The sequence below is a fragment of the Taudactylus pleione genome, unplaced genomic scaffold (genome assembly GCF_031769625.1).
Source record: "Taudactylus pleione unplaced genomic scaffold, aTauple2 ptg001525l, whole genome shotgun sequence".
NCBI classification, from domain to species: Eukaryota; Metazoa; Chordata; class Amphibia; order Anura; family Myobatrachidae; genus Taudactylus; species Taudactylus pleione.
Window position 1 is genome coordinate 310,199 of NW_028285922.1, and position 13,323 is coordinate 323,521.

At 37.7% G+C, this 13,323-nt stretch overlaps 1 protein-coding gene across 1 annotated transcript in view; it reads left to right on the forward strand.

Annotated features, from left to right (window-relative positions):
- The window catches only part of LOC148442427 (kinesin-like protein KIFC3), a 448,407-nt gene that overhangs the window by 300,997 nt on the left and 134,087 nt on the right, over positions 1-13,323 (forward strand). Inside the window, exon 14 of the mRNA XM_088463959.1 lies at positions 427-531. Coding sequence (XP_088320085.1) covers positions 427-531 — 105 coding nt within the window. The remainder of the gene's footprint in view (positions 1-426; positions 532-13,323) is intronic.

Sequence of the window (13,323 nt, forward strand, 5' to 3'; positions counted from 1 at the left end):
AGGCAGAGAGCAGGGGGAGTGTGAGGTATATATAATACATCCATAGGCAGGGAGCAGGGGGAGTGTGAGAGGTATATAATACATCCATAGGCAGGGAGCAGGGGGAGTGTGAGAGGTATATAATACATCCATAGGCAGAGAGCAGGGGGAGTGTGAGAGGTATATAATACATCCATAGGCAGAGAGCAGGGGGAGTGTGAGAGGTGTATATAATACATCCATAGGCAGAGAGCAGGGGGAGTGTGAGAGGTATATAATACATCCATAGGCAGAGAGCAGGGGGAGTGTGAGAGGTATATAATACATCCATAGGCAGAGAGCAGGGGGAGTGTGAGAGGTATATAATACATCCATAGGCAGAGAGCAGGGGGGAGTGTGAGAGGTTATATCAGACCTATGACTCTGTGACTTCTCTCCTGGCACTAGGTCTTCCTGGAGATAGAGCCGGTAGTCACCTCGTGCATCAATGGGTACAACGTCTGCATCTTCGCATATGGACAGACTGGCTCCGGAAAAACCTTCACCATGGAGGTAAATGTCCTCGTTATACAAATAACGGCTGTCGCTGGGTTCTCTTATCCAGTTCTCTAGGTGTCCACCCTCCGTGACACCACTAAGCCCAGTGTCACTCTCCCAGCACCTTTCACCCATATATCCCCATCCCGGTGGGCACAGGAGTGGCTAACACGGGTGAGGTGGTCGCAGTGATCCCCAGCTGCCGTACACTCCTCCGTTATCTAGCCAGAGTTTGGGAATAGAATAAAAGCAGCATCTGATCGTAGTTCCCGTCCCAACCTGTCACCTAAACATTTACTTATTTTTGTTTGTTTTTCAATCAAATTTTTTTCTCCTTTATTGAAGTAAATCAATTACAAATATAAGAAATATCAACTATAGTACAGTCAGTGGAAATACAACATTATACAGTCCTGGAACACATAACCAATATACATTATACAGTCCTGGAACACATAACCAATATACATTATACAGTCCTGGAACACATAACCAATATACATTATACAGTCCTGGAACACATAACCAATATACATTATACAGTCCTGGAACACATAACCAATATACATTATACAGGTCTGGAACACATAACCAATATACATTATACAGTCCTGGAACACATAACCAATATACATTATACAGTCCTGGAACACATAACCAATATACATTATACAGTCCTGGAACACATAACCGATATACATTATACAGTCCTGGAACACATAACCGATATACATTATACAGTTCTGGAACACATAACCGATATACATTATACAGTTCTGGAACACATAACCGATATACATTATACAGTCCTGGAACACATAACCAATATACATTATACAGTTCTGGAACACATAACCAATATACATTATACAGTCCTGGAACACATAACCAATATACATTATACAGTCCTGGAACACATAACCAATATACATTATACAGTCCTGGAACACATAACCAATATACATTATACAGTTCTGGAACACATAACCAATATACATTATACAGTCCTGGAACACATAACCAATATACATTATACAGTCCTGGAACACATAACCAATATACATTATACAGTCCTGGAACACATAACCAATATACATTATACAGTCCTGGAACACATAACCAATATACATTATACAGTCCTGGAACACATAACCGATATACATTATACAGTCCTGGAACACATAACCGATATACATTATACAGTTCTGGAACACATAACCGATATACATTATACAGTTCTGGAACACATAACCGATATACATTATACAGTCCTGGAACACATAACCAATATACATTATACAGTTCTGGAACACATAACCAATATACATTATACAGTCCTGGAACACATAACCAATATACATTATACAGTCCTGGAACACATAACCAATATACATTATACAGTCCTGGAACACATAACCAATATACATTATACAGGTCTGGAACACATAACCAATATACATTATACAGTCCTGGAACACATAACCAATATACATTATACAGTCCTGGAACACATAACCAATATACATTATACAGTCCTGGAACACATAACCAATATACATTATACAGTTCTGGAACACATAACCAATATACATTATACAGGTCTGGAACACATAACCAATATACATTATACAGTCCTGGAACACATAACCAATATACATTATACAGGTCTGGAACACATAACCAATATACATTATACAGTCCTGGAACACATAACCAATATACATTATACAGTCCTGGAACACATAACCAATATACATTATACAGTCCTGGAACACATAACCAATATACATTTTACAGTCCTGGAACACATAACCGATATACATTATACAGTCCTGGAACTCATAACCGATATACATTATACAGTCCTGGAACACATAACCGATATACATTATACAGTCCTGGAACACATAACCAATATACATTATACAGTCCTGGAACACATAACCAATATACATTATACAGTCCTGGAACACATAACCAATATACATTATACAGTCCTGGAACACATAACCAATATACATTATACAGTCCTGGAACACATAACCAATATACATTATACAGTCCTGGAACACATAACCAATATACATTATACAGGTCTGGAACACATAACCAATATACATTATACAGTCCTGGAACACATAACCAATATACATTATACAGTCCTGGAACTCATAACCAATATACATTATACAGTCCTGGAACACATAACCAATATACATTATACAGTCCTGGAACACATAACCAATATACATTATACAGTCCTGGAACACATAACCAATATACATTATACAGTCCTGGAACACATAACCAATATACATTATACAGTCCTGGAACACATAACCAATATACATTATACAGGTCTGGAACACATAACCAATATACATTATACAGTCCTGGAACACATAACCAATATACATTATACAGTCCTGGAACACATAACCAATATACATTATACAGTCCTGGAACACATAACCGATATACATTATACAGTCCTGGAACACATAACCGATATACATTATACAGTCCTGGAACACATAACCAATATACATTATACAGTCCTGGAACACATAACCAATATACATTATACAGTCCTGGAACACATAACCAATATACATTATACAGTTCTGGAACACATAACCAATATACATTATACAGGTCTGGAACACATAACCGATATACATTATACAGGTCTGGAACACATAACCAATATACATTATACAGTCCTGGAACACATAACCAATATACATTATACAGTCCTGGAACACATAACCAATATACATTATACAGTCCTGGAACACATAACCAATATACATTATACAGTTCTGGAACACATAACCAATATACATTATACAGTTCTGGAACACATAACCAATATACATTATACAGTCCTGGAACACATAACCAATATACATTATACAGGTCTGGAACACATAACCAATATACATTATACAGTCCTGGAACACATAACCAATATACATTATACAGTCCTGGAACACATAACCAATATACATTATACAGTCCTGGAACACATAACCAATATACATTATACAGTCCTGGAACACATAACCAATATACATTATACAGTCCTGGAACACATAACCGATATACATTATACAGTCCTGGAACACATAACCAATATACATTATACAGTCCTGGAACACATAACCAATATACATTATACAGTTCTGGAACACATAACCAATATACATTATACAGTCCTGGAACACATAACCAATATACATTATACAGTCCTGGAACACATAACCAATATACATTATACAGTCCTGGAACACATAACCAATATACATTATACAGTCCTGGAACACATAACCAATATACATTATACAGTCCTGGAACACATAACCAATATACATTATACAGTCCTGGAACACATAACCAATATACATTATACAGTCCTGGAACACATAACCAATATACATTATACAGGTCTGGAACACATAACCAATATACATTATACAGTCCTGGAACACATAACCAATATACATTATACAGTCCTGGAACACATAACCAATATACATTATACAGTTCTGGAACACATAACCAATATACATTATACAGTCCTGGAACACATAACCAATATACATTATACAGTCCTGGAACACATAACCAATATACATTATACAGTCCTGGAACACATAACCAATATACATTATACAGGTCTGGAACACATAACCAATATACATTATACAGTCCTGGAACACATAACCGATATACATTATACAGTCCTGGAACACATAACCAATATACATTATACAGTCCTGGAACACATAACCAATATACATTATACAGTCCTGGAACACATAACCGATATACATTATACAGTCCTGGAACACATAACCAATATACATTATACAGTCCTGGAACACATAACCAATATACATTATACAGTCCTGGAACACATAACCAATATACATTATACAGTTCTGGAACACATAACCAATATACATTATACAGTCCTGGAACACATAACCAATATACATTATACAGTCCTGGAACACATAACCAATATACATTATACAGTCCTGGAACACATAACCAATATACATTATACAGTCCTGGAACACATAACCAATATACATTATACAGTCCTGGAACACATAACCGATATACATTAAAGTTAATCGATCGTTACATGCAGATAAATGTTCCCCTGTCCACACCCGTGTAACAAATATAAAATAATCAGCACTGAGGCAGATCCGCGTTTCATACCATAGGCCGGGCCCAGGTGAAGGGGTGTGGTCTAATCGTGGGAGGCGTGGCCATGCCCCGTTGAGCTAAAGAAGAAAAAAAAAAGCACTTTTGCAGCAGCCGCGAGCAGTCCTCCACGCTGTGTGCTGGGCTGCTGTGTGCTGGGCTGCTGTGTGCTGGGCCTGCTGTGTGCTGGCCTGCTGTGTGCTGGGCCTGCTGTGTGCTGGGCCTGCTGTGTGCTGGGCCTGCTGTGTGCTGGGCCTGCTGTGTGCTGGGCCTGCTGTGTGCTGGGCTGCTGTGCGCCGGGGGGCTGCTGTGCGCCGGGGGGCTGCTGTGCGCCGGGCTGCTGTGTGGGTGGGAGGAGTGAGGGAGGGAGGGGGGAGAGCGGCTCCGCGCCCCCTCTAGCAAGCCCAGGCCCTGGTACATAGTACCCGCTCACCCCCCACTTGGCGCCCCTGACAAAAGGGTGTTTCTGAAATAAATATTGACTTTTAAAATAGCTTTTGGCAAACGCAGGATCTTTAGAGGGGGGTTTTCAACTGCTTGGTTTTACAGTGAGTGTGGCCAGTCCATGAAGAGAGAATAATTAGCACTTATCCAGATTTATTTTGCATCATACAAAGTGTATTGTGTGTCATAATTCCAGCATATACAGGACCAGTGATCACAGTAACCCATTATATGTGTCATACATAGTGTATTGTGTGTCATAATTCCACCATATACAGGACCAGTGATCACAGTAACCCATTATATGTGTCATACATAGTCTATTGTGTGTCATAATTCCAGCATATACAGGACCAGTGATCACAGTAACCCATTATATGTGTCATACATAGTGTATTGTGTGTCATAATTCCAGCATATACAGGACCAGCGATCACAGTAACCATTATATGTGTCATACATAGTGTACTGTGTGTAATAATTCCAGCATATACAGGACCAGTGATCACAGTAACCCATTATATGTGTCATACATAGTGTATTGTGTGTCATATATACAGGACCAGTGATCACAGTAACCCATTATATGTGTCATACATAGTGTATTGTGTGTCATAATTCCATCATATACAGGACCAGCGATCACAGTAACCCATTATATGTGTCATACATAGTGTATTGTGTGTGATAATTCCAGCATATACAGGACCAGTGATCACAGTAACCCATTATATGTGTCATACATAGTGTATTGTGTGTCATAATTCCAGGATTTACAGGACCAGTGATCACAGTAACCCATTATATGTGTCATACATAGTGTATTGTGTGTCATAATTCCAGGATTTACAGGACCAGTGATCACAGTAACCCATTATATGTGTCATACATAGTGTATTGTGTCATAATTCCAGCATATACAGGACCAGCGATCACAGTAACCCATTATATGTATCATACATAGTGTATTGTGTGTATAATTCCAGCATATACAGGACCAGTGATCACAGTAACCCATTATATGTGTCATACATAGTGTATTGTGTGTCATGATTCCAGCATATACAGGACCAGTGATCACAGTAACCATTATATGTGTCATACATAGTGTATTGTGTGTCATAATTCCAGCATATACAGGATTAGTGATCACAGTAACCCATTATATGTGTCATACATAGTGTACTGTGTGTCATAATTCCAGCATATACAGGACCAGTGATCACAGTAACCCATTATATGCGTCATACATAGTGTACTGTGTGTCATAATTCCAGCATATACAGGACCAGTGATCACAGTAACCCATTATATGTGTCATACATAGTGTACTGTGTGTCATAATTCCAGCACATACAGGACCAGTGATCACAGTAACCCATTATATGCGTCAGACATAGTGTATTGTGTGTCATAATTCCAGCATATACAGGACCAGTGATCACAGTAACCATTATATGTGTCATACATAGTGTATTGTGTGTCATAATTCCAGCATATACAGGACTAGTGATCACAGTAACCCATTATATGTGTCATACATAGTGTATTGTGTGTAATAATTCCAGCATATACAGGACCAGTGATCACAGTAACCCATTATATGTGTCATACATAGAGAATTGTGTGTCATAATTCCAGCATATACAGGACCAGTGATCACAGTAACCCATTATATCTGTCATACATAGTGTATTGTGTGTAATAATTCCAGCATATACAGGAGCAGTGATCACAGTAACCAATTATATGTGTCATACATAGTGTATTGTGTGTCATACTTCCAGCATATACAGGACCTGTGATCACAGTAACCCACTATATGTGTCATACATAGTGTATTGTGTGTAATAATTCCAGCACATACAGGACTAGTGATCACAGTAACCATTATATGTGTCATACATAGTGTATTGTGTGTCATATATACAGGACCAGCGATCACAGGAACCCATTATATGTGTTATACATAGTGTATTGTGTGTCATATATACAGGACCAGCGATCACAATAACCCATTATATGTGTCATACATAGTGTATTGTGTGTCATAATTCCAGCATATACAGGACCTGTGATCACAGTAACCCACTATATGTGTCATACATAGTGTATTGTGTGTAATAATTCCAGCACATACAGGACTAGTGATCACAGTAACCATTATATGTGTCATACATAGTGTATTGTGTGTCATATATACAGGACCAGCGATCACAGGAACCCATTATATGTGTCATACATAGTGTATTGTGTGTCATATATACAGGACCAGCGATCACAGGAACCCATTATATGTGTCATACATAGTGTATTGTGTGTCATATATACAGGACCAGTGATCACAGTAACCCATTATATGTGTCATACATAGTGTATTGAGTGTCATAATTCCAGGATTTACAGGACCAGTGATCACAGTAACCCATTATATGTGTCATACATAGTGTATTGTGTCATAATTCCAGCATATACAGGACCAGTGATCACAGTAACCCATTACATGTGTCATACATAGTGTATTGTGTCATAATTCCATCATATACAGGACCAGTGATCACAGTAACCCATTATATGTGTCATACATAGTGTATTGTGTGTCATAATTCCAGCATATACAGGACCAGTGATCACAGTAACCCATTATATGTGTCATACATAGTGTATTGTGTGTATAATTCCAGCATATACAGGACCAGTGATCACAGTAACCCATTATATTTGTCATACATAGTGTATTGTGTGTAATAATTCCAGCATATACAGGACCAGTGATCACAGTAACCATTATATGTGTCATACATAGTGTACTGTGTGTCATAATTCCAGCATATACAGGACCAGTGATCACAGTAACCCATTATATGTGTCATACATAGTGTATTGTGTGACATAATTCCAGCATATACAGGACCAGTGATCACAGTAACCCATTATATGTGTCATACATAGTGTATTGTGTGTCATAATTCCAGCATATACAGGACCAGTGATCACAGTAACCCATTATATGTGTCATACATAGTGTATTGTGTGTTTAATTTCAGCATATACAGGACCAGTGATCACAGTAACCCATTATATGTGTCATACATAGTGTATTGTGTGTCATAATTCCAACATATACAGGACCAGCGATCACAGTAACCCATTATATGTGTCATACATAGTGTATTGTGTGTAATAATTCCAGCATATACAGGACCAGTGATCACAGTAACCCATTATATGTGTCATACATAGTGTATTGTGTGTAATAATTCCAGCATATACAGGACCAGTGATCACAGTAACCCATTATATGTGTCATACATAGTGTATTGTGTGTCATAATTCCAGCATATACAGGACCAGCGATCACAGGAACCCATTATATGTGTCATACATAGTGTATTGTGTGTCATAATTCCAGCATATACAGGACCAGTGATCACAGTAACCCATTATATGTGTCATACATAGTGTATTGTGTGTCATAATTCCAGCATATACAGGACCAGCGATCACAGTAGCCCATTATATGTGTCATACATAGTGTATTGTGTGTAATAATTCCAGCATATACAGGACCAGTGATCACAGTAACCCATTATATGTGTCATACATAGTGTATTGTGTGTAATATTTCCAGCATATACAGGACCAGTGATCACAGTAACCCATTATATGTGTCATACATAGTGTATTGTGTGTCATAATTCCAGCATATACAGGACCAGCGATCACAGTAACCCATTATATGTGTCATACATAGTGTATTGTGTGTCATAATTCCAGCATACACAGGACCAGTGATCACAGTAACCCATTATATGTGTCATACATAGTGTATTGTGTGTCATAATTCCAGCATACACAGGACCAGTGATCACAGTAACCCATTATATGTGTCATACATAGTGTATTGTGTGTCATAATTCCAGTATATCAAGGACCAGCGATCACAGTAACCCATTATATGTGTCATACATAGTGTATTGTGTGTCATATATATAGGACCAGTGATCACAGTAACCCATTATATGTGTCATACATAGTGTATTGTGTGTCATATATACAGGACCAGCGATCACAGGAACCCATTATATGTGTCATACATAGTGTATTGTGTGTCATAATTCCAGCATATACAGGACCAGTGATCATAATAATCCATTATATGTGTCATACATAGTGTATTGTGTGTCATAATTCCAGCATATACAGGACCAGTGATCACAGTAACCCATTATATGTGTCATACATAGTGTATTGTGTGTGATAATTCCAGCATATACAGGACCAGCGATCACAGTAACCCATTATATGTGTCATACATAGTGCATTGTGTGTCATAATTCCAGCATGTACAGGACAGGCGATCACAGTAACCATTATATGTGTCATACATAGTGTATTGTGTATCATAATCCCAGCATATACAGGACCAGCGATCACAGTAACCCATTATATGTGTCATACATAGTGTATTGTGTCATAATTCCAGCATATACAGGACCAGCGATCACAGTAACCCATTATATGTGTCATACATAGTGTATTGTGTGTCATAATTCCAGCATATACAGGACCAGTGATCACAGTAACCCATTATATGTGTCATACATAGTGTATTGTGTGTCATAATTCCAGCATATACAGGACCAGTGATCACAGTAACCCATTATATGTGTCATACATAGTGTATTGTGTGTATAATTCCAGCATATACAGGACCAGTGATCACAGTAACCCATTATATGTGTCATACATAGTGTATTGTGTGTGATAATTCCAGCATATACAGGACCAGTGATCACAGTAACCCATTATATGTGTCATACATAGTGTATTGTGTGTAATAATTCCAGCATATACAGGACCAGTGATCACAGTAACCCATTATATGTGTCATACATAGAGTATTGTGTGTCATAATTCCAGCATATACAGGACCAGTGATCACAGTAACCCATTATATGTGTCATACATAGTGTATTGTGTGTAATAATTCCAGCATATACAGGAGCAGTGATCACAGTAACCCATTATATGTGTCATACATAGTGTATTGTGTGTCATACTTCCAGCATATACAGGACCTGTGATCACAGTAACCCATTATATGTGTCATACATAGTGTATTGTGTGTAATAATTCCAGCACATACAGGACCAGTGATCACAGTAACCATTATATGTGTCATACATAGTGTATTGTGTGTCATATATACAGGACCAGTGATCACAGTAACCCATTATATGTGTCATACATAGTGTATTGTGTGCCATAATTCCAGCATTTACAGGACCAGTGATCACAGTAACCCATTATATGTGTCATACATAGTGTATTGTGTGTCATATATACAGGACCAGCGATCACAGGAACCCATTATATGTGTCATACATAGTGTATTGTGTGTCATATATACAGGACCAGTGATCACAGTAACCCATTATATGTGTCATACATAGTGTATTGAGTGTCATAATTCCAGGATTTACAGGACCAGTGATCACAGTAACCCATTACATGTGTCATACATAGTGTATTGTGTCATAATTCCATCATATACAGGACCAGCGATCACAGTAACCCATTATATGTGTCATACATAGTGTATTGTGTGTCATAATTCCAGCATATACAGGACCAGTGATCACAGTAACCCATTATATGTGTCATACATAGTGTATTGTGTGTAATAATTCCAGCATATACAGGACCAGTGATCACAGTAACCCATTATATGCGTCATACATAGTGTATTGTGTGTATAATTCCAGCATATACAGGACCAGTGATCACAGTAACCCATTATGTGTCATACATAGTGTATTGTGTGTATAATTCCAGCATATACAGGACCAGTGATCACAGTAACCCATTATATGTGTCATACATAGTGTATTGTGTGTAATAATTCCAGCATATACAGGACCAGTGATCACAGTAACCCATTATATGCGTCATACATAGTGTACTGTGTGTCATAATTCCAGCATATACAGGACCAGTGATCACAGTAACCCATTATATGTGTCAGACATAGTGTATTGTGTGTCATAATTCCAGCATATACAGGACCAGTGATCAAAGTAACCATTATATGTGTCATACATAGTGTATTGTGTGTAATAATTCCAGCACATACAGGACTAGTGATCACAGTAACCATTATATGTGTCATACATAGTGTATTGTGTGTCATATATACAGGACCAGCGATCACAGGAACCCATTATATGTGTCATACATAGTGTATTGTGTGTCATATATACAGGACCAGTGATCACAGTAACCCATTATATGTGTCATACATAGAGTATTGTGTGTCATAATTCCAGCATATACAGGACCAGTGATCACAGTAACCCATTATATGTGTCATACATAGTGTATTGTGTGTAATAATTCCAGCATATACAGGAGCAGTGATCACAGTAACCTATTATATCTGTCATACATAGAGTATTGTGTGTAATAATTCCAGCATATACAGGAGCAGTGATCACAGTAACCTATTATATGTGTCATACATAGTGTATTGTGTGTCATACTTCCAGCATATACAGGACCTGTGATCACAGTAACCCACTATATGTGTCATACATAGTGTATTGTGTGTAATAATTCCAGCACATACAGGACTAGTGATCACAGTAACCCATTATATGTGTCATACATAGTGTATTGTGTGTCATAATTCCAGCATATACAGGACCAGTGATCACAGTAACCCATTATATGTGTCATACATAGTGTATTGTGTGTCATAATTCCAGCATATACAGGACCAGCGATCACAGTAACCATTATTTGTGTCATACATAGTGTATTGTGTGTCATATATACAGGACCAGCGATCACAGGAACCCATTATATGTGTCATACATAGTGTATTGTGTGTCATATATACAGGACCAGCGATCACAGGAACCCATTATATGTGTCATACATAGTGTATTGTGTGTCATATATACAGGACCAGTGATCACAGTAACCCATTATATGTGTCATACATAGTGTATTGTGTGTCATATATACAGGACCAGCGATCACAGGAACCCATTATATGTGTCATACATAGTGTATTGTGTGTCATATATACAGGACCAGTGATCACAGTAACCCATTATATGTGTCATACATAGTGTATTGAGTGTCATAATTCCAGGATTTACAGGACCAGTGATCACAGTAACCCATTATATGTGTCATACATAGTGTATTGTGTCATAATTCCAGCATATACAGGACCAGTGATCACAGTAACCCATTACATGTGTCATACATAGTGTATTGTGTCATAATTCCATCATATACAGGACCAGCAATCACAGTAACCCATTATATGTGTCATACATAGTGTATTGTGTGTATAATTCCAGCATATACAGGACCAGTGATCACAGTAACCCATTATATGTGTCATACATAGTGTATTGTGTGTAATAATTCCAGCATATACAGGACCAGTGATCACAGTAACCCATTATATGTGTCATACATAGTGTATAGTGTGTCATAATTCCAGCATATACAGGACCAGCGATCACAGTAACCCATTATATGTGTCATACATAGTGTATTGTGTCATAATTCCAGCATATACAGGACCAGCGATCACAGTAACCCATTATATGTGTCATACATAGTGTATTGTGTGTCATAATTCCAGCATATACAGGACCAGTGATCACAGTAACCCATTATATGTGTCATACATAGTGTATTGTGTGTATAATTCCAGCATATACAGGACCAGTGATCACAGTAACCCATTATATGTGTCATACATAGTGTATTGTGTGTAATAATTCCAGCATATACAGGACCAGTGATCACAGTAACCCATTATAAGCGTCATACATAGTGTACTGTGTGTCATAATTCCAGCATATACAGGACCAGTGATCACAGTAACCCATTATATGTGTCATACATAGTGTATTGTGTGTCATAATTCCAGCATATACAGGACCAGTGATCACAGTAACCCATTATATGTGTCATACATAGTGTATTGTGTGTCATAATTCCAGCATATACAGGACCAGTGATCACAGTAACCCATTATATGTGTCATACATAGTGTATTGTGTGTAATAATTCCAGCATATACAGGACCAGTGATCACAGTAACCCATTATATGTGTCATA